The 27951-nt window shown below is 44.3% G+C and overlaps 2 protein-coding genes across 5 annotated transcripts; both read right to left on the bottom strand.

Annotated features, from left to right (window-relative positions):
* Positions 1-138: 138 nt before the first annotated feature.
* dync1h1 (dynein, cytoplasmic 1, heavy chain 1) lies at positions 139-24074 on the bottom strand. Of its 2 annotated transcripts, none has more exons than XM_011618408.2 (78): positions 23825-24074; positions 23050-23137; positions 22710-22883; positions 22375-22630; positions 22089-22275; positions 21722-21993; positions 21412-21639; positions 20672-21325; positions 20163-20585; positions 19898-20077; positions 19661-19810; positions 19431-19577; positions 19180-19320; positions 18895-19071; positions 18627-18737; positions 18417-18536; positions 18086-18325; positions 17759-17914; positions 17540-17653; positions 17341-17451; positions 17049-17258; positions 16826-16972; positions 16570-16736; positions 16306-16479; positions 15866-16220; positions 15589-15783; positions 15224-15506; positions 15034-15134; positions 14799-14958; positions 14383-14623; positions 14121-14304; positions 13841-14053; positions 13514-13752; positions 13262-13418; positions 12967-13191; positions 12622-12852; positions 12355-12495; positions 11993-12226; positions 11696-11902; positions 11487-11608; positions 11160-11325; positions 10866-11029; positions 10652-10781; positions 10427-10560; positions 10230-10344; positions 9989-10150; positions 9691-9905; positions 9412-9616; positions 9128-9301; positions 8920-9039; positions 8585-8705; positions 8175-8370; positions 7425-7542; positions 7127-7342; positions 6823-7035; positions 6559-6686; positions 6311-6464; positions 6075-6221; positions 5827-5977; positions 5458-5711; positions 5203-5337; positions 5029-5123; positions 4775-4949; positions 4600-4675; positions 4357-4517; positions 4146-4257; positions 4003-4063; positions 3808-3931; positions 3580-3693; positions 3320-3490; positions 2995-3212; positions 2803-2906; positions 1810-2018; positions 1460-1613; positions 1247-1389; positions 988-1156; positions 698-822; positions 139-584 (listed from the first exon to the last, which is right to left on the bottom strand). In XM_011618408.2, the coding sequence occupies exons 1-78, from the start codon at positions 24072-24074 to the stop codon at positions 456-458; spliced, it is 13923 nt and encodes a 4640-aa protein (XP_011616710.2). In that variant the 3' UTR covers positions 139-455. The 2 variants fall into 2 exon arrangements, with proteins under 2 accessions (XP_011616710.2, XP_029688675.1); XM_029832815.1 differs by lacking the exon at positions 8175-8370 and adding an exon at positions 7857-8052 and having other exon boundaries at positions 155-584.
* A 532-nt stretch (positions 24075-24606) lies between these two features.
* Positions 24607-27849, bottom strand: tmem30b (transmembrane protein 30B). Of its 3 annotated transcripts, none has more exons than XM_003962504.3 (8): positions 27706-27849; positions 27137-27329; positions 26869-26976; positions 26692-26799; positions 26376-26466; positions 26164-26301; positions 25886-26092; positions 24607-25286 (listed from the first exon to the last, which is right to left on the bottom strand). In XM_003962504.3, exons 2-8 carry the CDS (start codon positions 27317-27319, stop codon positions 25108-25110), a joined length of 1014 nt encoding a protein of 337 aa, XP_003962553.1. In that variant the 5' UTR covers positions 27320-27329; positions 27706-27849; the 3' UTR covers positions 24607-25107. The 3 variants fall into 3 exon arrangements, with proteins under 3 accessions (XP_003962553.1, XP_011616701.1, XP_011616698.1); XM_011618399.2 differs by having other exon boundaries at positions 27710-27837; XM_011618396.2 differs by having other exon boundaries at positions 27137-27332; positions 27706-27826.
* Between the last annotated feature and the right edge of the window lie 102 nt (positions 27850-27951).

Raw genomic sequence — 27951 nt, forward strand, 5'->3', positions numbered from 1 at the left:
GTGAAACGCTTCCTTAAAGGCGGATATTCTTCCCAGAAAAGAGCTTCCGAGCTTTAAATTTAAGCACTCTTCTTTCAAAAGAGCCTGCAGCTGTTAGAGAGAAAAGACCAGGATGGAAAAAGAGGGATGTGACAGTGGTGATTGATTGGGTTCATTTTTATTGCAACAGAATTAACTGGATCTAAAAATCACATTAGCTACTTCCATAAAATCAAACTTCCAACTTTCCTTTTCCAACATTTCATCTTCTCTTCAGTGACCATCTGACAACCTCCCCTTGACCTTCTAAAAACACCTTCCACAGACGAGTTACAAGGCTGCCATATGTTTAACTACTGATTATTTTTAGAACACAGGCTGCAAACTACTTTCTAACATGGTGGTTAATGAGTCAGGAATCTACGTCATGCATGACTATCGTCGGGCAGCTCTGGAGCGTCAGGAGCGACCATGGTCTACTCGTTGCACAAAACGGCGACACCACGCTCGTAGAAGCTGTGTGGATCCTCCTTGGTGGCGATGTCAAAATCGACGGTGAAGATGAGGTCAGACCGGGTGAAGTTCAGGTACACGGGCAGAGTCACCTGCATCGAGACACAGATGGAAATAAGTCAGCGAAGGTATCGTCGGCAGAGTTTTTGTAACCGAAACTGTCCGGTGGATTTTCGGGCTTGTTTTTAGGCTGCTGATCCTTTACCGTGTGTCTCTTCTCGGTGGTGCTTTGCTTGATCCAGCGGAGCTGAGTGAGGGGCAGCTCGGTGGAGATGGTGGTGGACAGAGACAGCTTGTTGTTGGCACAAGTTGCTCCTTGTAGTTTCAGACCTGGGAAAACAACAATGATGTTCAACATCAGGGGTTAAATAAGGACAAGATAAATGAAGGCTTGGAATGATTCTCAGCCTTAAGTTGTTTTTATCCTGTACACATTTGTTCTTTCTATTATTCGAAGGCGGCGCCAAGAGGAGCAGATTTGCCGCCTGGTCTGACCTTTGATGCCGAAGCTGCAGGCATCCAGTGAGGCCCCCTGTGCAGCGGTGACGTTGACCTCCAGACACAGCTCCTCCAGGGACCAGCTGTTAGCCTGAGCCACATACTGGCGGGTGGCAGTAATGTAAGCCTCTGGCACAAACAGGCTGCCCACACAAACATGGATGTTCTAGACCCCAGAAGAGAGGAGGCGGGGAAGCATGAGTGTGGCATGTGGCACAGAGGATCATCATTTAACATGCACCAAGTCGAACAGCACCTTTAGTTCCTTTGCACCTCCAGTGGCAGCTCCCTGGGAGATCATCTGCAGCTGCTTGATGCGCTCGCTGAAGTCTGCCACCCACTGGATCACCGTCATGGAGGCTGGAACAGTGTAGCGACACCAGCTACGAGGCAGGATGCCTGAGGAGAAGTAAGCGCAAGTAAATAACCCTGATATAAGCTGATCAATAGATTACAATAACATGGGTACCTTTAACAAGGTCACTGATGAGCGTGCGCAGGTAGTTGGTCTGCTTTTTCTTGCCCACGCACACCTGCACCACATCAGACAGATCCTGACGGACATCCTGCAGCATCTTGCCGCCCATCTTCACCTCGCGCTCAAAGAATCGGAACAGCGGGTCCTGATGGTTGCGTGTTGGATAACAAGGCATTCCATCAATGACAGAACTTCCACAGGAGAATGAAATTCTCAGAAATTACCTCGTCACCTTGTGAGGCGCGAAACATTAACAAATCACAGAACAGCACACACATCATTTCAGCCTTATCCTGTGAAGTCTTCTTCCCAACCTCCTCTCCTCACATGTCTGACATTACCTTGATGTTCTCCACTGTGCGTTTGAGTGGATTCACTGTTTGTGGCATGAGCTGCAGCCAGTTGCAGGCGGTGGTGTGCAGGGTCCTCATCCAGGCCGGCTGAGCATCCGATGTGGAGGAGGTGCGCTCCTTCTTCTCCGTCTCATAGGCAAGGTCGTCCTCATCCTCCAACATCTGCATTTTCAGCATCTTACCCATCATGTCAGTGCCTGTGCAGCCCAGCAGGGGGAGCAAGTGAGCAGGGGAAGGAGGTGGAAGAAAGGGCCATTGTAGGAGGTGGAGGGGAGAAGAAATTAATAGAATAACAGACACAGAAACTTACCGTGAGGTCATGTTATTACAGACAAACAAATCAGGACTACAGTTCACCGGGTAGGAAAAAACAAAACACAAAAGGCTTCAGGCACCATTTCAATCCAACACAAGCAACAGAGTTCCCAGGTGGAAAAAATAAAACCACATTCTTGACTGAATGCCACCGTAAACAAAATTAACATAGGAATTCAACAAAAAAATGGGGATGGGAATGGGGATAATGGAGCAGGGGGGTGGTTGAAGGTGGGTGCTTCTGCAGCCAGTTTTGCAGGGACGGGAGGAGGTGGTAAGGAGCTCTAACAAAAACAGGGTGGGATTCCCATTCAAAACTGTACCGTGACGGTAGGGAGGAGATAAAAATTTAGCATAGCAGACATGATGGCTGTGAAATACAGCTGCTGGAGGGTGAGGACATACACACCTTCCTTCTCCTACTGTACAATTAGTAGCTACTCAAGAAACAAAACATTAATGGAAGCAAAAGAAACCCCTCGTTTGCTTCCATCTAAAACAGATAAAGTACCCATTCTGTGCTGCTGATGCACCTTGCTAGACTTAAAGAGCTACTGTAATAGAGAGACATGGTTAATGATGACACTTGTGTGACCATGAAAGCCTTAAAGGAAGAACTGTGGTGAATTTTGGTACAGCGACTGAGTACAGATGATTGGGGCATACCCTGAGTGGTGAGCAAGACCTTCTCAGCATTGCTAGGCAACCCCAGCCAGGATGGAGTCTGAGTGTCAGGCAGCATCTCTACCCAGTGCATGAACTCCTCGCGGCTGCAACAAATGAAAACCGTCATTTAAACAATGACCACAAATAAATATTTCCCAAATAAAAACCACCATTCAGTTTGCCAGTACTGACCGAATGCCATCAGGCATCTTCAGATCCTTGTGCCCGTCGACCTTGAGAGCCAGTTTGAATTCACTGTCAAAGCTTCCCTTGGTGAAGATGCGTTCCAGGAAGGTGATGAGGAGGCGCTGGTCAAACTCATTATCGATGCGGCCACCATAGATGGACTGAGCCATCAGTGTTTTCAGAGCAGCCCAGGGGATCTTGTCGGGAGCGATATTCTGGCGACCCTGCGTGTTGACATGTTTGACGTCACATATTTTTGCGTCACCAAACTTATACCGATCTGGAGTGTTAACACAATTCAAAGGCATCATTTTGGAAAATGAACCCTGACCTTAGCAGTGTCATCCAGCCAAGTGTCAATGGTATCGCAGGCAGAACGCAGATCCGACTCTCCGAACTCGTATTTCTTGGACCATCCGAGCGGTGCGTAACGCAAACGCTCCTGAATGACTGCGTGGAACCAGGCCAGCAAGAAGTAGAGACGAGCACGCTCATTGGGAGCCTGTACATACAATATACATGTATTTAATATAGAGAATACATGGTTTTGGATTGAGAGATTAATATAGTGGTTTTTCCAAAATAAGTGACCTTGCACATGCGAGCTACAGGGATGTTGCTGAAGGTTCTCAACATGTTGGCCTTGAGACCAGGAGGAGGCTCGAACACAAAGATGCGACCAGCACGAAGTAGATTCACTGGCACCTATACAAGAAGAGAATACAATATTTAGACTTTCACAATGACTGAAAGTAAAGCCAATATAAGGATCACACTAATTTTATCAAAACTAGGAAACATTTAAATTCTGAGGCTTACCTTGGGGTTGATCTCCATTGTCAAGAAGAGCCTGAAGCAGGCATGAGGCTGCATGGAGTGAAGTTTCTTTTCCAGATGCATGAGCCATGCAGGAGCCAGGTGGACGTTCTCCAACATCACCCACCTGTCAGACCACAACGGTGAGGATGCGATAACAAGTCTAGATGTTCAGAAAACACAGAACATGCTACCTACCTGCCAGACTTGACAGCAGTGTTGATGTCTTTGTCTGCTTTATTGAAACCCTCGGCCGAACCTGTGAACAGTGGAAAAGCACAAAGCTTTAACTACAATTCCCTCACTAAACTTCAGATGGTTTTTAGTTATTGCTTCCATACCAATAGAGATGGAGGTGATTTGCCTGTTCTCCTCAGCAGCAAGATCTCTGACCAGGCCGCTGGCATCATAACCTGGCACAGAACACATCAGCACTGGAGTGCTGGGCTTCACCTGCAGCCAGGTGTCAAAATGGAGAATGTCAGCAACGTGTCAACACTGATGAGGGTAAACACTTCCAGAGGTTAAATACTTTTACTGAAGTGATTCTACCTCATTCTCCACAACATTGCCCAGGTCAAGAGGCTGCTCAATGATGCTCATGAAGGATTCTCCCAGCACCTTTGCAACAAAAATGTGCGACATAGCGAGCAGACGGTCTGGACGGAATGCCTGGATCAACAACAGCTGGTGCACTGCCTGGCCAATGGGGGCTGAACAGATTAAAGCAAAGCATTTCACATATGAAGACAGAAGAATCATTGTTTATGAGACCCTACAGACGCGTAGACTTACTGGACTGCTTCTCTTCTGACCACAGATAAGGCACAGCCAGCTCTGGAGTGTTGCTCTCAATCCACATGAAGAATTGCTAGGGGAAAAAAAAAGAAATTAAAAAAACATTTAGAAATGTCCCAAGCAAGTTGATCAGATCGTATGTCACAGTAGAACTAGGAGCAATTACGCTCACCTCATCAGCCTCGACTTTGTTCACCAAGTCGCTGAATGCTGGCAGACGACTGAGTCGGACCATGGCCTCACTCTGCTCACTGCTCAGACCTTTCACTTTGGGCAGTGACATGCCAGTCAGGACGATCTCTTTACCTCGCAGGAAGTGCTGGAACTCGGAGTCATATGAGGGCTCGCTGGGGAGAATTACACCATAATTAGAAATCCTGGTCACTGAAAATCACTGTAGAGAGTTCCTGTATTTCCTGTGTGTACCTGGTAATACCCTTCAGGCTAATCTTTGCCAAAAGCATGGCAAAAGTGATGTGATCCTGGTGCAGCATGCCTCTGGCTGCTCTGTTAAATACCACCTAAAAAGGAAATTACCGGTATGTCTATTAATACTATTCCAAACACAGCAACTACATTTATTCATAGAACGGTTCGAACCTGGAAGAGGTCCTTTGTGAGGACATCAAGTCTCTGTGAATGATCACTGATGCTCTTAAGGTTGGGGTTTTCATACAGCACAGTGTGGTAGGTATCCAAGAAAAAGTGCAGGGAGTATTGGTAGAGGAAGTGCATCTGGAGAAAAGCAAAGCAGTGTGTTTATGTGACTCATATTAGAAGTCAGAAATATTATTTCTAAAGTTTAGTTTGTTGATTTAAAAAAGCTCTGGAGGGAGAGGGTGATTGTGTCCAGACCTGATTGAGAGCCTCCATTGTAAAGTATATGCTGCTACAGGCAGAGGACAGCGTCAGGTATTGCTGCGATACCGTCTCCACCTCCGCCATGACGATGTCCGTTTCCTCCACCTTCCTGGTCACCTCGGCCGCCTCCTTCTTGAGGTTCTCCAGTGTGGTAATGATGGTGTCATCATCAAGAATGCGCCCTTTAACTTCATTGAGGGCCTGAAGCAGGGATTTTTCCAGCTGGCGCAGACGCAGTTGGAACTCGCCTACAAGAGAAGGAACAGATGCTGGTGAGTTCTAATTATCTCGATTATCTCAAGCAAACAGCCATTATGTTTCCAGTTTTGCCAACTATTTGCACTTGTATATTTGCCATCTCACCCTGCAGTTTGAGGAGGTCGGAGCGTTTCTCATCCACATCAGGCCTCTCAGCCTTGAGAACCTCATTGAGACACTGGCTCTGAAGGCTGCTGCGTGTCACAGTGAAGTTGACAAATGTAACACGAGAACACAAATCTGGTGGGAACTCAACCTGCACAGAAAAGTGACAACAAATTAGACAAGCCAATTTCTTTGTACAAATCCATACCTCGAAAAGACCAGGGTTTTAAGAATAGACTTTAACCTACTGTTGGATCTCTTGTAGAAAGGAAAATGACAAACGAAGGTGACAGATCAATGTCCTGGTCTCCGAGAGTGATGAGGACACGTCCTCCAGTTCTTCTGACCTCTCTGTTCAGCACTGGGTTTAGGATGGGGTCGTAACTTTCTACATCCTTAAGAGCAAACATAAAAACATCCTCTTGTAGATAAATTCAGGATGACACCTGACCCAATGATGCCAGTGTAAAGCAGCAAGGCATACCTGGACCAACAGGGGGTTTCCAAAACGCAGAGCACTCTCCAGGTTCTTCCTGAAGGCATCATCCAGGAAACTGGTTCTGGTAATCTTGCGATCTTTGTACTCGTTCATGATGAACTCTGTGGCCTGGCCTGACGGGTCAATAATTAGTGGATACCTGCACAGAACGAAGATACAATTGAGTCGAGGCCAAGAAGGAAATGCTTGTCATTTTAAAAAGTCAAAATGTTACAGTGCTAGATGAAACTGACCTGTTGAACCTCTTGAGCATAATTGCGTTTTCAGTGCAGAGGTCATCAGCTGGGAGAGAGCTGGCCTGCCAGCGAAGTCTTTCATCCGCATTGGACAGATACTCAGTTCTTGCAATATCTGTACGGAACTGTAACAGAAAAAATGGGGTAAATGGAAGCTACAATGGTGGAGAGGAAACGCAACGTGTGCCTCCACATACAGTAGATTTGTCAAAAAACATCAACTAGTGATGCGAACGAAGCCAGAAACTCAGCTTTAAGTACCTGAATGTTGGCCTGCTGCAGGTGATGAGACCACGTCGTGAACAGATTCTGTCTCATCTGCTGTTCGAAGTAGCCAGCATATGTGATGAAAGCTGCAGACAGCAGACAGTCTCCAGCAATGGTGGACATCTGGTTCTTGAAGGTTTCACTGGTCTTCTCCCAACGGTCCCGTTCAGCCGACAGACTTTTCAGTAGGGCTGTACTGCGATTCACCTACAAGAAAACAATGCAAGTTTAAAAAGCGCTGCGTGATTGATGCAACGGGGAAAAAAAGCCACTGAACATCACTTTAATGATCATTTACCTTAGCTTCTACAGCTGCCAGGTCAGCCTTGATGGCCTGGGCTTCTGAAATGAGGACAGCATATTCCTCCTTGTAGCGAGCAATGCTAGACTCCAAGTCTCTGATCATCTGCTCCACCTCCTCTGCTTTTGTCTTGTTATCTGTGGCATCATCCTCGAGCTTCTGCAGTTCATTGCGCAGAGGCTCCACGCGCTTCAGCATGTCGGCATAATTAAGCTAAAAAGGCAATAAATGTATTCATCCAAGGAGCACTTCTTCAAGCCAGTGCTGTATTCATTTTAATATAGTTTGGTCTTACCTGAGCAATTGCCCATTTCACCATAGGACCACAAGCCAGTGATGCTCTGTTGATTTGTTCATAGTTGTAGCCTGGATTGGAGAGGTAGTTCTTCTTCATCTTCTCACGGATGGAATCACTGGAGGAGGAAGCAGGATTGAGTAAAGCATAAATTTATGATTATACAGAGGGTTGATACTGGATATTCAATTGGAGTGAAAAAATTATACATGATCATTGCAAATGGGTGAGATATTTCAACAGGTTTTAGTGTGAGGAATGTAGAATCGCAGTAAATCTAATAACTAGAGGTTGTGGTTATAATACTGCCAGTTCATTGTCTGATTTGAAAAGTGTGACAAAATGTAGAAATCAAACAGATGCCACTTGATTGTTGTGCTGATTGCTGGATTTAGTACATTTCTATCGGTGACTAGCAGTTAACACCTGTACCTCATTTCTTCAGAGGAAAAGCTGACTATGCTGCTGATGAAATTTTCCCTGATAATAACTTGTCTGATTTTTTTCCAGTCACCCGTCTCCTCGCCCAGCATAAGGCAGATAGACTCCAAGGCCAGCTTGACAGCAGCTGGGGGATTGGTCATGGCCCGCACTTCTACTAGGTGCTGCCGCTTAATAGAACTCACCGCTACGACAGGAAGGACCATTGTTTTTACAATGAAAGGTGATGCCGTGTGGGGGGGCATATAGAGAGACAGAGATGGACATGAAGAGAAAACATCAGTTGATTCCAGAAATGTTTTGTTTCACCTGATTTCGTCAGCAGAGAAGTTAACAATAGTGGGAATGAAGTTCTCCCTCATGATGATGGAACGGATTTGCTTCCAATCAGTGGTGCTTTCTCCCAGGAGCAAGCAGATGGACTCAAGAGCTAGTTTCACAGCTGCAGGTGGATTGGCCATAGAACGCACCTCTACCAGGTGCTGCTTCTTGATGGACTTAACAGCTATCAGCATCAGATGAACAAGGGGTGGATTATTACAAGGCAGGGGAGGCAATAATGGGAGGATGAAGTTAATGGTTGCATCGTGAACAAGAAGCCTTTGCAACTGTGTGGTAATATTATAAATTTGAAAAGACTTAAATAACAGACATTGTATCGTTAATATTATTTTTTTTTTTTATCAACAAGTAACATGCTACAAATTGTACAACCCTACCATTCTGGGCCTCAATGACAGCAGGCTCCACTTGATCCAAGTCCTGTTTGACACTCAGTTGTTTGTCCTTGATCACTTCTTGCTGCTTGTATACAGCTTCCTGGATCTCCTGGCTCATCACCTGGAATCACAGTTAAAACTGATGCATTATTTAATGTTGGGGCTGTATATTGGTTCTCTCACTTATACCACTATATGTTTGAATGTTGTATAAAGAATCATATACCACTTTATCGGTATTACTGTTAATTGTTTTATTATTATCAATATAATAGTTGCCTGGTTCACTTTTTTCTACTCAGGCGCAGCCTTAGAAATCCACCCCATGTGTGTACCTTTTTCTTTTCTGCCTCCTGCTGGTCTTTAAACATCTTCTTCAGTTTGTCATTGGCAGCAGCATTCTTGGCCTCCAACTCTTGACTCTTAATTCTTAGGTCACGACGAAGCTCCTCTACCTTTTTTTCCAAGAAAATATATAGTTAGACAAGAACAAAAACCATTTAGCATGCAGTGAGAAAAATACAAATACAAAAACTGCAGCACCTGATCGACAGTCTCCTTGATCTTGCGGAGACCAACATTGAGATGCATCTGCTGCTCTTCCAACTCACTACGTTTCTCATTGAACAAGTTGGCGTACTGGTTGATGAAGTCCAGGTAGTGGCGAGGAGTGATGGCCACCGTGTGACCACCTCTCTTAGCCAGGCGGTTGTTCGCCTGTTTAGAGAAGACATCAACATTAGTCATGCATCAGTCTGAGTCAAATACTGGTTAAACCTTACAGGACAATAATTCCATCAATCAGTACATTGAACACAAGCAAGTACCTGATGAAGTGTTTGGTGCACAAACACACATCCGTTCACAATTGCCTCGCGGTGAGATGGTGGCTGGGGCAGTTTGTCATAGACGATGGGCATGTAGTCTGGCACCTTGTAGTTGGGTTTCTCAAGATCCATCTTGCTGGTAAACTCCTTACCCACCTGATACAGGGCCTGTGTGGACCAGTCTCCAAACCAATTCAGGACACATCTAAGAAAGATATTTCTTGTTAACTGAGGATTTGTACCGGTATCTGTACATTCATGCCTGGTGTTCAGTCATACCTGTTGAAGAGGGCAGGAGAGGTCGCAGCCCTGTCCTTCAGGCCCTCTGATGAGGGGTTCATGGTGAAAACAACATGGAGGTTCCTGATAACTTGGCTAGTGAACCACTTGTAGAGCTCCTCATATGTGTCAAGCATTAGACCCTCTTTCTGTGCTCCCTCTTTACACTGAGTCATCAGAGTAGCATACTCATCTCCCTCAAACAGACCAGGAACCTATTAACAGCAATGAAACATTTGTAAGAAAAAGCGTTTTCTGTTAAGTCATAAAGCTTGCAAGTCATGACATCATCATTTACCTCTCCGTTGGCCAATAGTGTGTTCATTCTTTCAAGGAACCCAGAGTCAAGCACATTGGACTCATCCATAATGAAGGCAATCTTCTCATTTTTACAACCTGAGCGTCGCAGCACTGTGCGCAAGTCCTCATCAAAGTCCTCTCCTGTATATTTCCTGTGCACCTGAAGATGTGCAAAAGTATTTTAATATGACAAACAGTTGTAATAATATTGCTAAAACATCTATATGTGGCAGACTAACCTTGATCTGATAGACACTGAGCCCATTCATCCAGGCTACAAAGCGAGACAGAGTTGTCTTTCCAGCTCCGCTCACACCGATCAACAGGAGATGGCCCTGAGGCTGACGGAAGATTCTGTGAAGATACAATTTTAAAAGTGACTCAATCATAATTACCTCTGAGCAGAAAGTCCCATTTTAATTATTTTCTGGCTCACCGGTCAATTCTGAGGACATGGTCCAGCACCTCATTGAAGAGTACTAGAGGAACATCCAGCTCTTCCTCATAGAAGACCTTCAGCCGGGCCTTCACGTAGTCTCTCAGCTCCTCCTGTTCCACTGGGATGTAGTCCTGCATCCAAAAACAACTCTCAGTACAAACTGCTGTTAAATTGTTCTTTGTTGAAGACCGTTGTCACCAAAGAAACAGATCTCCAGGTTACCTTTGACAGCCAGTTGCTGTAGAGAATGGGTCTGTTCAGGGCCTTATCCTTATCAATGTTGGGGAAGTGTTTAAGAGCAACCATGTCAATGTTCTCATCTGTCCACCTTCTCTCTTCATCATCCACCAGCCTACAAAAAGTGTTAGACTGATTAAAACAATTCTGGTGACAAAGCATTTAAGCAATACATTTGAGCATCACAGTCCAGCTGTACCTGTCCTGGAAGAGACGAAGAGCTTCGTGGGCCCAAATGCGGATGAGTCCCTCCACAGGCAGAGTCTCAAGTGGCCGAAGAGCCTCAAAAATTCCTCTCACCCAGCGGGTCATCTCTCTGGGTGAGTAGATGTAGTGAGGTTGTGTGTCCTGAGTGAACCGCTCCTGAAATTGAAGATTCAGATCCAGAATGTGAACACATCAATAAAAGGCAATGTTAACAGAATAACTCGAAACATGTCAGAAAAGGGTTTGAACAGTTTATCTAGCATGCAATATTTAGAAACCGTTTTACCTGAGACATGGTGTAAAATTCAACCATAGCAGCTGTAAGAGGCTCGGCATAAGTACGGAGCGATGGGATGAGGCGCAGCATGGCTCGATTGAAGGTTCCATAAATCTGGGTTAGAGATGCTGGACCTGGATAGTCAACATACACCACAGGAACATGGCGCAGGAACCTGGAAACAGCACATCCGGACAGTGTTGGTCCTCTTTGCAGGAACTCTGAATTTGTGTAGCTTTGTGTAGCTGTCATTTTTTATTATTTTTCTTCACAATGGTATCTATTTTATAGCTGTGAAATGGCAGGATATTCTGCATTTAAGACCGAGATGTCTACCTGTGGGTGAGAGGCTTTCTGCCTGGATCAGTTGGAGGATTACAGGCTCCAACAAACTGAATCCTCTCCAATTTGACCCAAGTCTGGTCTGAGGTGCGGTAGAATCCTCCATGTTCCACCATCTTTCAAGAAGACATACGTATATAGGCAATGAATTTAACCGCAGGGCCATAAAAGTGCTGCAAGTGCAACATAAGAATTTACTATACCTGTCTGATAAAAGAGATGACTCTCTGTGTGCCATATTTGTCCATGTCTGGCAAATTGATCTCATCGCAGAATAATACCAGCCACTTGCCGAGCTGCACTGGGGCAAGGACCACACCACTGGGTGTACGGCGGTATTCGCAATAATGATCAAAAGTTTTCAGCAACAATTCTGGAGTGGTGGCACTGGAGAAGTTTAGACCAACAACCTAGCGGAGTGAAGAAGAACTCAAATGCATATCAATTCAGTTTAGACAGGAATTATTTGTGCTTAAGTCATTTTTTTTTTAGAGTCTGACCTCCATGTCAGGCAATGCTCTGAGTGCGCTGAACAAAGTCATGGTTTTTCCAGAGCCAGGAGGCCCACACAGTACCAGCGGTTTGTGCTCTGCCAGCCATGTGTAAAGCAAAGCCTCGTGACGAACGGTGTCCAGGGTGGGAACCACAACATCAGGGGATGCCACTTTGTGAGTCTCCACCTCAATCTGTGGCACCTTGCCTTGCCAGGACTGCCACTCACCAGAGATGCACACCTGATACAGATAATGGCCAAATCAAATTAAAGACACTAATAATTATTGTGTGACTTTCTGAATGCAAGAATACATCAACTCGATTCCCTTAAAACAAGTATTAATCTTGCTGGCTCCGAGGACCGTACCTCATAGTCAATGATGGGGACATTGGGAGCAGCAGGGAGGGGCACAGTGGTGATCCGCCGGATGTATTCTCCAAGCTCAGCCCTCATCTTCAGCCGTCCATCACCAGAGAAGGACCACAGTACAGCATAGATCAGATATTTCTGTAAAAAAAAAAAAAAAAAAAAAGATGATTATTAATAATGCGTGTGAATAACCCTTGTATGACTGGAATATATGTGCTTTTATGCCATTTTAAAATTGTCTTCAGAGACTGAAAATTACATCACCTGCATGTATTTTTCCAGCTGATCAATGGGCATTGGGAAGTCAGGGTGGTTGTTATTGTAGAGCGCAACATTACGGCAGGCCTGGTGCAGCATAGAGAACAGGGAACCCATGCAGCGCAGGCGTGTGAAGTCCATAATGTGCTCCAGCTTTGAGGCATGTTCCAAGGCCTTGATCACCAAGCCTGTGGAGGTGAAGTATGGCTGCAGGATTCCAGCTGCATCCCGCTGGATCTGTTGAAAATCACAACAGAACACCAACCATTTATTTCTGCTGAAAAAACAGCTCCACAAACCCTTGCTTCAACTGACATTTGTTTCAAACTAATTTTTCCCCTCTTTGTTCACCTGCAGCATAGGTGATGCAACCTCTTCCTCATCCTCTGTGCCCTTCCTCTGGCGCTGAGCTTCATCTTCTCCCTCATCCAATGGAATACTGCGAATGCGTGCCAGGAAATTGTTGAAGATCATATCAGTGCTGAGGACATCCTCACTGAACCACACCATGCCACAGCGGGACACGGTGGCGAGGGTAGCATACTTCAGGTCCTGTACTTCAAACATCACACGCACCTAGAAAAAGAAAATATTTTGAGTAAAAAAAACAAAAAAAAAAGTTAGGTTTAGGCTACTGCACTCTTACATTTGGTGGCAAGCTGAGACGCTCTCCATTTGGCAAAGTTAGGAGCTTGTTGTCATCCAGGACAGAGTTGAGATTTTCAACCCACTCAGGGTCAACGTCACCATCAAAGATGATCCACTGACGCTTTTGCAGTTCACCTCGAACATTGTCAATTATTCTGAATAAAAAAAAAAAAAAAACATTTTTTAAAATGTTTTTCCAACAGTGCTTTTTCTCAAACTCTATATTTTCCCGTTTCAAAACCAAACTTACTTTCTGAGGATGTGTGTGAACAATCCATCAGTCCATTCACGAGTGTTGGGGTCCAGGGTTCCATACAGGTGGTCCTTACTGATGGCCTTAGGGTCAATTATGTGGGCCACACCCTCAACACCCTCCAGCCTCTCCAGGGCTTTGAGAAGCACTCTCCATGCCATAGTCTTTCCACTGCCTGAAGGCCCAACCATCATCAGGCCATGGTTGATCTGTGTGATCTGGTACAGCTGAAGAACCTGAGAGAGAAGAAATGTCCAAGTTTCAGAAAAACAAGATCAAAATTTTAGCCACAGCAACATAGCTGGACTTCATTTTTCACCATACCTTCTCCACCCACATGCTGCCCACATCATCACCATCTCCATAGGTGAGGTACATCTCCCCACAGACTTTCTTCAGCTCCTCTCTTAGAGCAGTCATCTCTCCACGGTGGTACTGGATCCCAGGGAAGACGTCTGACAGCAGGCTGAACAGCAGAGGGATGTCTTCTGCTACCAGCTTAGGAACCATGGTCTCACACACACTCTGGATCAGGATCTACAATAACAAATATCCAGTGTAGTAACAGCAACAAATTAACATCACACAATATTGATTTTCATACCTCCTGTTCAGGAAGGTTCTCGGCAATATCATTCTCATCAACGACCTCCCCACGCTCCAGCTTATCCTTCTTGATTCTCTGGATCCGTTCACGTTTGACATTACCAGCACTGATGAGTACGCTCTTAAGAGCTCGGAGGCCAAAATCATAATGGCTCTGTGACGACAGCTGCTCGTCACATAGCCTGACACAGAAGGAAGCACACATTAGATAAAGAGCACCCCCCCAAAGCTATGTAGATATTTGTTTCAACTCTACATACTTGAAGAATGGCACAATCTTTTTAGCAAGGACCTCAGCTGTGCGAAAACCCTGAGAGTACAGCATGACCTGGGCAATGAGCTGACGGTCTGGTTTGGTCATGGCCAAACTACGGAACAGCTTCTTCAGATTGTCTGGAAGGTTGGAGCGGCCAGCATAGCCAGGATTCATGGTGATAAAGATGGCCATGTCTGGACTGACCTTCACCTGCTTATTCAGCAGCTCTGTCATGACTGGCACACCTATAGAGATTAAAGGTGTTTATCATGGAAACTTCTATTTAAAAACAACTAGGTCCACAAATTTCATTTTTAAGAAATAAATTCACTATTTTTTTTAAATTAACATATTTGGTGGCAGCTAGTGTTCCATCTAAATCTGTATTATTTATCATTTATTTTTAATTATTAGTCATACTTCTGTCTCTGTTGGGGTTGCTGTGCTCCTTCAAGGCCACTTGGATGTACTGGACTTGCTGAGAGACGGCAGAAAGCATTCTCTCTTCCAGACGGTTGAACTCGTCAAAGCAGCCCCAGGCACCCACTTGGCACAGACCCACAAAGATGCGACCCATGGCCTGTTCAAGATGTGATTAATGTTTTAAAACAAAAAGAAATTTACAATTTAGAATAATGCAAATGCATTCACATACCTGGAAATCAAATGTCTCATCACAGTTGAAGACCAGAACAAAGCGGCCCAGCTGATGACCAAGAGCTTTCACTGACTCAGTCTTTCCTGTACCAGCAGGGCCTGAATGAAAAAGAAGTTTCCCCTATGTAAACATTTACTTCATTATGAAACCACAGTCACCATAGGACCTAACTAAAGAGCTTCTATACCAAATGGTGATCCTCCCAGGCGAGCTTCCAGAGCCTGGGTCATGGTGAGATAGCAGCGATCCGTCAGTGGAGTCTGGACAAGCTTATCTTGAACACCCAAGTACTCAAACCCATAGTTGAACTTGGCATTGGCCATCTGAATGGACAGTTGCTGGAGAACATCTGTCTGCTTGGGGTCAAAATAGAAGCGCATCTGGCTCAGCCACTCAAAGGACTTAGGGTTGTCGATCTTGTTTTTGATCAGGGTCCTGGTCACATCACGTTGGTGCACAAGCTCGGTGATCTTAAAGTGAAGCAAAAGATTGATTTTAGTCTCCCCAACATTGTCAACCACCTTTATGCGACAAAACCGAAATCCTTCTTACCAGGTGCTCCAGTTTCCTCCTGCGGAGGGGAGGTTGTTCCATTAGCACAGTGTCAGCCAAAATATTGAGAGTGGCCTCCACATTTGACAGCACTCCTTGCATGAGTGTCATGTCTCCACCACCAGAGATGGTGGTCAGTGCAGACTCAATGTTCTCAGACCAGGCAATCTGAGTGGACAGTACCACTAACTGGGCCTGTGAAAACAAAAAACGTGTGTGTAACATCCTGCCTTTTCCCGCATAATAAATAAGTAAATGTGTACAGTTAAATACACACCTGATAGCGGTCGATCCAGGTGATGTACTGACTCAGGTCAACAGCAGTGCCCTTGTTGAAAGACGTGACTTCTGTGACAGATTCAGCCAGCAGCTTGGCCAGAGTCACTCTCATCTCCTTCTCCACCAGAGTCAGCCACTCATTGATCTTTGGATGATCCGTGATGGACACCGGTGTTTTGTAGAGTATTTCTTCTCCTTCACGTGAGGAGATTCCCAGCACCACAGTGTTGTCCTCATTCAGCAGAATGCTAGAGACACCAGCAAACATCTTTTTGAAGTGCTTCTGCAGTTTGGCCACATTCTTGCTGTTACCAATGATTTCAAGCAGGTCCTCATCTCCCACAAAGTAGAACCTGTTAAAAAATAAGATTTTTTTAAATATTTGATTTGAAAACTGGCAAAATGTTGGTCTCTTGCTATGCAATGACACTCTGTTACCTTGGGAAAGAGGATCTTTCTCTTTCAAGGTACTCTCCCAGTGCTTTCTGGATCTTTCCTAGAAGGTCAGCCAGTCGTTCCAGAGATCTCTGAACTCCCTGAATGTTCAGAACATCCATCACTAAAGGAGACTTTGACACCTTCTTCATCAATGCCAAGAATTCTGTGCTGATACTGTGTAAAACATCACAAAAAAGACATGAAATTAAGCAAGAAATACAAAGTTACTGTGAGCATTTGGTCTACTGAATAAAAAAAAATAACCTCTGGAATCTTTGAGTTTCTACAGGCAGCAGATGTTTGATGTCAGCACTGCCAGTAAAGATGCCTTCCAGATAGACCCAGCGACGCTGGACATCAATCCAAACATCAAACAGAGCCATGATGCGATTCAGCTTGTCCTCCCAGCTCAGAGCATCTTCCTCAAATACCTGCAAGAACAAAAGAAAGAGCAAACTGTTGATGAGGTCCATAAAATTTACAAACCGTTTTATAGTGAACAATAAGTTACTTGTTTTACCTTGTAGTATGGAGACAGTTTCATTGCAGAAACACTGTTGATGTGCTCTTTGACCTTGTTGAAGAGGTCATCCCAGCCTCGGATCAGGCGACACTTGTTCTGGTAGTTCACTAGATCAAGCTCATATGAGTTCCACACCTCACGGATCTAAAGACCAGAAATGGCAAATTGTTACACTACATAGGTATTTTTTTTATAATTTGGAGTGGGAGTCAATTATTACCTGTTTGAGGAACTCCTCCAAAGCCATTTCTCCCTGGGCTACCAGGAGAACATCCTTCACCACCATTTCATTCTTCTGCAGATCAACATCCCAGATTTGTCCCAGGGTCAGCTCTGACAGAACCCAGTTAACATGGAGACGCTTCATTAGTTGTTTCCAGTGGCGGTCCTTCAGAGCCTCGGATTTCAGCTCGATCACCAACATGTTCACCTGAATGGAAAGATTAAAATAAGGACTAATTTTATTTGGGGGGGGGGGTAAACTTTGATTACAATAAAGGTTGCATTCAGACCTTGAGATATCCTTTAAGCAGCCTCTGGACATATTCATAGGAGGCATACTGTCTCAGTCTTGCTTGGAAGTTCTTGAGCTGATTCAGAAGAGCATCCAGACTCTGGCGCAGCTAGAAACACAGAACACCAACATGAACCAGCTACACACACAAGAAGGCGAAGCGTAAAATGGTAAAATAGTTGATGAGGATTAGCTACCTTGCGAGGCTGGACAGAAACCCAAGGTTGCTCTTTCATCTGGTCAATCTGCTCCCAAACCTTTGACAACTCAGACCAAACCTCCTTGAGGTCGTGAAGCTCCTCTAGTGCCACCTGACAAAGAATCATGGCATCAGTATTTGGTTAAACAATGTTACAAGAGTGTTTCTGTGATATTTGTTGACCAACATTTTAAAATGCAGCTTGTGTTGAAATTACCTGCACCCTCTCTTCACTGCCACTGAACACCCCAGTGTCTGTGAGTTCCAGAGCTTCTTTGGCCCTGGCACATTTCTCCCTTTCATCCTTCAGACGGCTGAAGTTGCCCTCATAGATGGTAAGAGACTGAAGAGCCTCCTCTGGTCTCAGGTTACCCTTTAGAACAGAAACATTAACATGAAAACCAGTCAAGACAACATTTGATGGTTTCCTTAAACATTATATGAGTAGAGACTGAACATAACACTTTAATAGTATTCTGAAAAGGTGAACAATGGCGATTAACAATAAAACAATTTTAAAATTGAATTAGTTCCAATTTCTTACAGCAACTGGTTTGGTCTTCTCCCAGTCATTGAGCAGATCAGTGGTACGGTTCTCCACAGCTTTGTCCTCCTGGACAATTTTCATCTGGAGGTTGGCCACCTGCTGTTGAATGGCAGTATCCTTCCGCTTCATGATGTCACTGAAGGCACCCCATTCACCTTCAATGTTGTCAATGTACAGCCAAGAAGGAGGGAACTGGAATCTTTGCTTCTCCAGCAAACGCTGTCCATTGCGGAACAACTGAAGATTAAAGGAAAGAATAACTGATTAAAATTTTCCTTAATATCTGCTGTGGTTAAGAAGAATGCTTCTGTTCTCGACGATTGCTCACGTCAACATTTTTCTCAAACTGTTTGATCTTGCGTTTTAGGGTCTGCACATATGTTATGAAATTGACAGCGTCAGAGGTGCTCGCTGTGTCCACGGAGTGCTGCTCCAGCTCTTGACGGGACTATTAAAGACAGGAGAACAATCAGCGCAAGGTCATTTACTTTACAAAATAACTCTACAAACAAAACTTCTTTTGGATATAATGTAATACCTTGGAGATCTGGGCATGGAAGTCCTGCATGTTCTGGCCAAGCATCTGTCCAAACTTGCTGAGCACTTCTTTGTGCCAGGAGTCATATTTCAAGTTGACCTTGGACTGGACCTGTTGTGATGCACAGATACAATCACTTCAGTAAAATAACTGTACTGACATTGATATTCAAAATGCACAATAAAATAAAGAAAAAACTGTTTTCTTCTTACAAACATATAGAATTTGAATGGTTTTTCATTATGCAAAAAGACATCAAGATTTTTACCTTTCCATAGTCAATGACAACGGGTCCGAACTCTTTTCGTGTCTCTGCATTGTCAAAGGTTCCACGTGCTTTGCGGATCTGGACCAACAGCGCCTGCCACTTGGTGAGGTCTTCGCCCAGACGGTTGTAGATGTTCTCAGCCTGCATGTCCCACAGGCACTGGTACTGCAGCCACACCTGGAAAGACACAGCAAAAGGAAATGAGAGAAAATGTTGAATTTCGTTACCTCAGCTCCTTTAAGTTGCAATACGAATGGTAAAAGGGGCTTGGATGATGACTCCAACCTTGACATATTGTTCCACTTCACCAACAATGTCCTCCACTGCATTGTATGCTTCCTCCAGGGCTGCTGGGCCATCAGGCATCCGGGTTAGAGCATTTCTATAAAACTTCTCCTCCTCTGACAACTCATAATGAACTCCCACCTGGAAAGGAGGGACAAATTACCTTTAATATATACATTTATTTGATCAAATTTTCCTTCTTCTAAATGTTTCTTCAGCAATGGTTATCACACAAACTGTAGAATTTCTACCTGATATCTCTGGCTCTGGATTCTGGGAAGTGAAAGTATGACCATCTTCCAGGAGAACATTTCTTGGTAGAGTTTGTAGCGACAGTCTTCAATTGGTGGGTTCAGGTAGATCACCTGGTTAGTAATCCTCAACTCATGGACAACATTCTGGTTAAAAAGAGGGTTATTTAGTGGCATCCAGAAACTAATATAAAAATGTAATATCGCAACGCTATAGATATAATGTTTACCTTGATTTTGGGCTCTCCTCCAGGTTTGTGGCTGACTTGAGGAGCTTCAGTGTCCATGTCCACATCAGCTTTATCTTCTACCTGACCACGAAGCACCTGGGTCCAGGCTTTGAGACCAGCCTGAAGCCGTACTCCGAGGATACGTTCAATCTATGAAAAATTAAAAATCAATCTTTGAAATAATACATGCAGAGAAAACACGGAAAGAATAATTCAGTTGTGTTTTGTGGAGCCAACCTCAATGTCAAGCTTGTTGACCCAGATGGGCAGGTTGGAATAGGAGTAAAGATTGAGGTCATCCACAGCCTTCTGGACTCGGTTGAGGATGTCAGAGAAGGTCTTGTGATCAAACATGCAGGTTTCCAGAGAACGAACCTCAAGATCAATTTTCTCTTCAATCAGTAGAAGATCATCCACCTAAAAAAAATAACATGAAACATATTTAAAATCCATTTTCCTCCCACTCTGAAAAGACAAAACAACCATGCCATCCATTACAGACCTTCTCTTGGAAGTTGAAGACAGTCTCAGCCAGCCTCTGAACATAAGGATCCAGCTTGTAGGACTCCCAGACCAGAGTAATACCTTCAGTGACCAGAACCTGAACCTCTTTCTTAAGCCCAGCTACAAGCAGAGAGATGGATGATCGCTCCTCCACCTTCTCACAAGTGCGCTCATAAGTGCGCACACTCTCAATAAGAGAGATGGCAAATGGATAAAGCTGGTTAGCTTGGTGGGCTTTGTTGACAATGGCCAGAGGGACACGGAAGCTCAGCCATTTGAGGTTGCGGACCTCTTTGGACAAGGTGATGATCTCTGGGAGGAAGTTGACTTTAAGCTTGAGCATGTTTCCAGAGCGTCCACGGGCACGAGTACTCTCGATCGTGAAGATGCGTCCGGACACGCCGAGGTTACGCTGTTGCACCTGGATTACAGAGAAGAAAAACAGACATTTGAAGAAATGTGATGCAAGAATGAAAAAGAAATAAAGACCAAACATTTGTTGCGTACTTTGCGAGCCCAGTCATCGAATATCTCCTGAGTATTGAGTTTGGCTCTGAAGCTGTCTCCATCTTGCTTCAGCTTCAGCCCCTCCACATGATTCTCCCAGCCTTTTCCGAGAACATCTTCCACTCTCTTCATGTATGCAGTCAGCTGGCGGTCAATCTGCTTGGCCCAGATGATGGAGCCAGACACTGGTGGCAGGTCTCGGACGTGGCTCATCTTGCAGGCCTGGCTCTGAGGATACTGCACTTTGAACTTGTCGTGCAGCGACTCGATGTCGTCTTTCACGCGCTGTATGAGCTGCGTCTGGTACTCTCGAATGGCCCCCCTGATGTGGGGACGCACGAAGAGGGCGTTGAAGCGGGAGAAAATGCGGAACATTTCATTGGCGTTCTTTGCGGTTCCCAGCTGATCGCGCAGGCGGGCGGTGATACGCGTCTCCACGCGATCGATGCGTTCATCATAGCGCTTCATGGCAGCTTCCCAGGCTTCCATGCCCTCCTTAGAAACATCCAGACCATCGACCTCTTTGACGTTCTCATAAGCCAGGTTGACCTCCTCAATGGCGTTGGCATCAGCAGCATCAAAGAGAACTGTAGCGACCTTCATGTCCTGAGGCTCAACTGTCTCTCCAGGAGCATGCTGTGGCACGGCAGACACCTGGAAAACATTTCAAGTTGAAATCTAATGTGATCTGATCACATCAGAATTATTCAGAATAAAAAGAGTGATTGCTGGGACCATACCTGAGGCCTCAGCACACGGACAATGACGGCCCTCAGCTGCTCGTGCTGCCGCCTGAAACGTCTCATATGATCCAAACGTGACTGAAGCTTCCGGTGAGCAGGACTTAAACGCCACACCATCTTCAGATTCTCCTCCCGCTTTCTCTTCACAATATCCCTCAGAAGGACCTGTAGTTTCTCATACTCATCCTCCCAGGTCTGGAACACCTCGAAGCATGCAACCATCACCTGCACACGGAGATGATAAGAGGTAAAAGATGATAAAGAATGTGCACAATCATTTTTGAATAAACAGTTCTAAAGAACCAACCTTCTCAAATTCTTCATAGGCAACATGCATGAGTTTCCTGGTGCCCAACACTTTGAGAAGTTGAGAGCTTAGGTCCCTGGAGATGGCCTCTACCAGACGCAGGGCCCTCTGAATGGGGTACTTTGTGTTCCTGATCTTTTTTAGGTGAGTGAAAATGGCCATCAGAGCTTGGCGGATCTTATCGAGCTCTGAAGCTGAGAGCAGGTCATTAAGAGGGAAATCCTTCATCAAAGGATTGTAGTCATTGACCGTTTCCACTGCCTGCTTCAGACCTGCCAGTAGCAGAATGGTTATTTTCAAAACAATATTAATAAATACAGAAAAAAAACACAAGAGAGAGTAAATGGTCTTCCTGCTTGTCACTTACCAGTGTCTGTGTCAAAACTGACAGTGGCGTGAAAACGTTTGCCATGTTTGAGGATGTCCAGTGTCAGCAGAACCTCTGGACTTTCCCTCTTCTCCTGAATCCGGTTGAGGGCTCGTTCCAGATTCAGCCAGAAACTGATCTCCTGCAAGGCTGTGCCTGAGGCTGGGTCACGATCAAGCTTTGTCACCTAATAACAATACAAGTGCAAAAAAGAAATTGATGTTGTTCTGACTATGAGGATTTATTATATGTATGTATATTTATTTTTCTTTGGAAGGCTTTCAACCTTTTGAATTTCCCTGATCCAGCGGTTGACTCCAGACTGAAGCCCATTGAGGAAGGTTGGGTCTTCTACTTTGTCTCCAAAGTCTGTGACCTTTGGCTTCTCTCCGCGCTCGTGGCACTGCTTCGTAATGTTGGCGATGGTGGCGTGGATGAGCAGGCTGATTTCAGGAATCTCAATGTTCTGCTGCAAGTGAAGGAGACCCATCTCCAACTCAGCGATCTTTTTCTCCACGGATGGAGCCATCTTATCGCCATCTCTGGAAGATTTGGATAAATTAGTGTCACATAATTAGATTTAATGCTTTTTCCATGCATGACACCCGTTTGGTGGATTACCTGTCTGCTTTGCCAGACTCGCGGATGTAGGACTTGAAGAAAGGGGCAACGGCATTGCTGATGAAAGAATGCAGGGTCTCATAGGGAGAATCCTCGCTCAAGGTCAGAACTCGAACTTGTGTTGATATGGGCTTGTCTGCATCAATGACACCTGTCCTCTTGATCAATGCCAAGCTGCGCGAAAATATGAAAACATTGAGAGTTTACATTTATGTATTTTAGGAGGAAACAGCCAGTTGCAGTTAAATTGTTACTTTTAAGGTTACAATTATCACTACAGCTGACAAGCTCTGTGACAGAAGAAAAGACTATCGAGGAGGGGATTGGATTCCTCCTTTACCTGTTGGATTTTAACCCATAGTGTATGTCAATGCTGACGTTATAAGTGATGCACTCTTTCTCCTCCTCCCCTTCATCTCCAACTTCCTCTGCAAAGCATAAATAAAACCAAAATGTTAGTTCTCTATTAACAAAAGCATGCAGCATGTCATCTTTATTGCAGAACATATCTTGTTACACTCGTCTTAAAGCAGAATAACAACACAAGATACAAAAAATGAAATCTGTAACACAGCAGATGTGGTTGGAACTGATTAATATCTGAGAGGATGACTCGCAGGGACTAATCATGTGAAAGATCATAAGGATCTAGGCTTAAGACTCACACAAGTAGCTCCAAGAACAGTTCTTGGAGGCCACATTTTACTGGCAGTCAAACAAAAACAAAGAGGATCATTGACAGCTGGTTCACATGATAAAAACAGAAATAGGAAGGCATCACTGGGGTAGTTATCAAACATTCCTTTATTCATGACGGTCCATTTTTATTTCTGTCCTGCATCGATGTTAGCTTTGTTAACACGACTCGGAGGTGTGCACAAATAAATGGTACTTGATGGAAAGTCTAAACACTAAGGTGGTAAAGTTAATCCCTTTTAATAATTGGATTTTCCTTTTGACAAAGACAAATTGCAAGGTGTTCTAGATTTACTATGCAGTTCAATAATTCGTTAAAATAAAGCGAATGACAGCGTTAACTGTTAGGCTACATTTAGCCGGACCAGGCGTGCAATGCTGTTTTTGTCAATTTAACTAATTGTTGTTTGAAACGTCACCTTTTAGCGCACTTCTCTCGACAAGGATGGTGTGAATTTGTGGGTCGGCCAGAAATTTTTTCATCTGTTCCACAGCGCTCTTCTCTTCCAGGGCGGTTTCCAGTGAGGACGGGGCCTCGCCGCCATCTTCCAGGAGCAACGGCACCAATTTCCGAATGTGCTTCTGCAGCACCGAAGTGTCAGCGACGGTCTGGACGGTCGACACCTCCATGGTGCCGGAGTTTTCCTCCGTCCCCCCGCCGTCAGACATACTTTTTATTGGCTATCCAAGACTGGTCTGGATGTAAAATAGGACAACGAAACAAGACAGAAGACCTCAGAGAAGCTGCAGTAACAACAACCCTGGTCAGGCTGCTGCTGTCAAACTGCGGCACCGGTGTCGTCAAGTTTATAAGCGCAATGGATTATGGTACTTGATGTTCAAAAGGCGTGTGTTGCGCTGTTAACAGCATTGAAAAGACTACAATATCCACACATGCCACGGCATGATACGTCTATTTGTCTAGCCGTGTTACGGAAATTGGGAGTTGCCCCGATGATGCAGCAATAAATCCGACATCCAGGTTTCTAAATTTGTTTTTACAGGGAGTTAAGTTTACATATAGTCTATATATGTTTATCTTAATCATGTAATCGGAGCATGAGCAATTGTGTTTGGTAATTTTGTAATAATTGTCTTATACATATTAAACTTCATCTATACATAATTGCATATTAAAATACTATACATATTGAAGCATAATTCTAATTACTGTGTTGACAGATTTCACAATGACACAAAGAGAATCTGAAGCTTTTATTTTATTGATAAATAAACAAAAATCAGTAAATTCAAGGTATACATCTGCATATTATGTACAATTGATCCCTGAGTTTCAATAGTGGCATTTCTATTTAGAGAACAATACACTTTTGAAATTGAAAGCAAATGTTGTTTCTATATTATTTCTGACCTAAAGTGAGAAGCTCTTAAGAGTTATTTTTAAAGCCTTGTAAATACGGCATATAAAACCTGAGGAAAAACAAACCACCATATTAAAGTAACACAAATCAAACTGATACAGTATACAATACACGCAAAGTCCATTTTGCCTTGTAAAGTGAATGGTTTTCCTCCCTAAAATCTTAAACCCTTTAGGCGTACCTGAGGCGAAATGACCAGTAATGGCTAGACACATCCCATTATAAAGGCAACAACCCACACATTCCAAAGTAATGTCACTGGGAAATGTGAGCAATGCGCTTTAAAAGACTAAAACAAATGTAAAATCACAACTACAAACTCATTCTTCTTCAGGAAACTTAAATTTGGCGTAGACAATGAGCATGACTATGGACATAACGATACACAACGAACCAATCACGAGGTAAGCAATGCCCAGGAACTCGTTCTTGCCCCCCATCCAGGACACGTTGCTGAGAACCACCTTCTTTCTTCCTTCAAAGCTCAAAACAGGATAATCTGAGGATAACATGTTAAGGGTATACAACAAAAAGAGAAAATACAAATGTTCTACAGCTACTGCCAGGTGTTATAGCATCATTATATGGTGTAATTTATACACAGAAATACAGCAATCATCTTAGTCAGCCTAGTTACCGGTAGCTAGAAAAATCAGCATATTCTCAGTATTTATAAATCAATTTTGCCACTTCCAGCCCAAGAAAATATTTAAATTTTCCATCAAAGGCTCTTTGTTGAGGGCCATCGAAAACCTAATCAATTATTTGCCTACCTTATTTTCTTACAGACCGTCAGATCATTTGTTTTGCTCGATCACACTGCTGAGGTAAAACCAACCACACCTGACTTGCAGAACAAGACTCGTGTTGTCAAAACATGAGGAAGCCAAATTTATTTCTAGCAGCTAAAGAAACGTGGATGCAAATGTGAAAAAAGATCAACGAGAAGTCAAAAGGTTCTAAATTATATTACCGGAGGGCACACAGGTTGACATCATACAGACCTTAACTCAAAATGGATCACATGACATCCTTCCCCCACCTATGCCTCAGCAATTATCATCATTATCCCAGAACCTGGAGAACATGTAAGGATACTGTAGGCAATTTCAAGGACGTACGTTCCAGCCGGGAGACCTTCCGCATAATCACCCTCTGTGATTCGTCGGTACAACTTCCGGAAATCTGGAAGGGCTGCCGTTCGCATCCAAACCAGGAAATCTTGATTGATGAAACCGTTGTTAGCAGGGTCGTTGGGGTCGAGTTCATAAGCGGGTTTGGGCCACATCAAAGGCTTCACAGTACCTGGAATTCAAACCTTTACGTTTACGATTTCTGACAGAACAATTAGCATCAACATTTCCTCAAGCTGGTACCATTGAACGCATTCTTCAGAGGGGAGATGGAAGGGTTTCTGTATTTGATGTTGTAGTCCGTCCACCAGGCGATCCCTTTCCCATCAAAAGGCACCAGCTTCTTTGTTCCATTGACGCGTTGATACAGCTTGAATGTGTCTTTAAACAATGAGAAAATAAATTTGTATCCCAATCCACTAGCAAATGAAGGACCATAAGATTTTCAGACCTACCATTGAACATGCTGTTTGCTATCGAGCCACATGGTACGATGGGCTTATCATTGCTGTCATACTGGTAGGGAGCGCAGTACTCACTGGGGCTCTGGGACACACAAGACAAAATGGCATGTGTGTCAAATTAAGGGTTAGACACTGTCCATAGTTCCAACAATGTGGACTTAAATGGCACTTTAAAAGAAATACACATGTCTAAACTGGAATGTACCACAACATGAATGAATAAAAGCAGTGGTGCATGCGTCCGTTGTCAGGAGAATGGAAAGAAAGACAGGAAAGTAATATATAATAGATGGATACATGTGCTCACTTTGAAGTTATCCAAGTCTCCATACAGCTGCTCGTCATCTCTGGACACGCCATATTTCCTGTAGTTCTGGAAGTAGTTGGACAAACCATAATAAAAGAACACGGGCCCCTGTTGAAGAAAACATAGCGTCAGCAGATCCCAACATCATGAAGTGTCCCACCTGCATTTGGATCCAACCTTGAACAGGGTAGTAATGCTGAATTCCAGATTGCAAACACAGTTCTTGACAGTTGGATCAGAGCACTTGTAGCAAGGGGAGGGCGGCTGTTCCCCCGTGTAATCCAACTGGTGAAGAAAGGACAAGAGCCTCCATTACTGATGGAAACAACACCTCTGCCTTTGTTACTGACACCACACCTCTGTCAATAAAGGGTTGCAGGTTCAGGGTGACAAGTCGGGGGAGGATTTAGCATGAAGCAAAGACAGGTGGCTTCACTTCTCATACCTCCAGCACTTGGATGCTCTGTGAGGTGATGAACAGGGCGACACCGATGCCAATGAAGGCCAGGCCGATGAGTAAAAAGCCCGGGATGACGATACCCGCAGACAGCATGGGCTGCCATGCCGGAAGCCTCTGCTGAGTGAAGGCAGTGTTGTCTGGCCGGTTGGCCAACTCTTCATTCACCATTGTTTCAAACCTGCTGGATAGATTCCGTATCAGCCCTGTCGTTACACAGTTTATACCCTGGAATCCAAGTGGATTTTACTTTAAAACCCACTATAGCACTAAAACCGACGCTCTTTCAATGAGTTCTCACCAGATTACTATTCAAAAGTGAAATCTCATTTTGAGCAGCTGGGAGAGCGCGATAGAACTTGGTTTTTTAAAAGAGTAGCCCTCTCAGACCAACTTTTTAGAGCTCGCCGCCTGGTATTTACAGAAAAGCTACGCAGAAAACTAATTTTGGGAGAGCGTTTACGTCAAATTTAAAGTCTTAGCTGAAACAACGAGAGGCTCGGTGCAAACCTAAAAACTGTGTTCATGATTTAGATCTGAATTTCGACGTTACTTACGCACGGTCTAAAATGAAGAAACAAGCAAGTGAAGTTGTCGTTTTATTTCCCTGAGTTTTCGGAGACGCTCGGCGACACCTTTACCTGTCTGTCCCCACCCATCCTCTCACAGTGACGTCATGATGATGGCGGGGTTGGGATCAGTTGTACTGTATATTTAACAACAAGTGATTAAATGCCACTTAATGAATAAAACGATTCACCGCGATCTATGTTTTAAATGCATTGTGCGACGTTAATTGTTAA

This window comes from Takifugu rubripes, chromosome 2, assembly GCF_901000725.2.
Source record: "Takifugu rubripes chromosome 2, fTakRub1.2, whole genome shotgun sequence".
Classification (NCBI taxonomy): domain Eukaryota; kingdom Metazoa; phylum Chordata; class Actinopteri; order Tetraodontiformes; family Tetraodontidae; genus Takifugu; species Takifugu rubripes.

Coding starts and splice junctions, on each gene's coding strand:
- dync1h1 (XM_011618408.2), bottom strand. CDS start 24,074: ATGTCTGACGGCGGGGGGACGGAGGAAAACTCCGGCACCATGGAGGTG. Junction 22,884..23,049: donor TATGGGTTAAAATCCAACAG/GTAAAGGAGGAA, acceptor ATTTTCGCGCAG/CTTGGCATTGATCAAGAGGA. Junction 12,496..12,621: donor AGCTGGAAAAATACATGCAG/GTGATGTAATTT, acceptor TTTTTTTTACAG/AAATATCTGATCTATGCTGT.
- tmem30b (XM_003962504.3), bottom strand. CDS start 27,319: ATGGTGAATGAAGAGTTGGCCAACCGGCCAGACAACACTGCCTTCACT. Junction 26,467..26,691: donor GAGACTTGGATAACTTCAAA/GTGAGCACATGT, acceptor TGTGTGTCCCAG/AGCCCCAGTGAGTACTGCGC. Junction 26,093..26,163: donor TCTGAAGAATGCGTTCAATG/GTACCAGCTTGA, acceptor TTTGAATTCCAG/GTACTGTGAAGCCTTTGATG.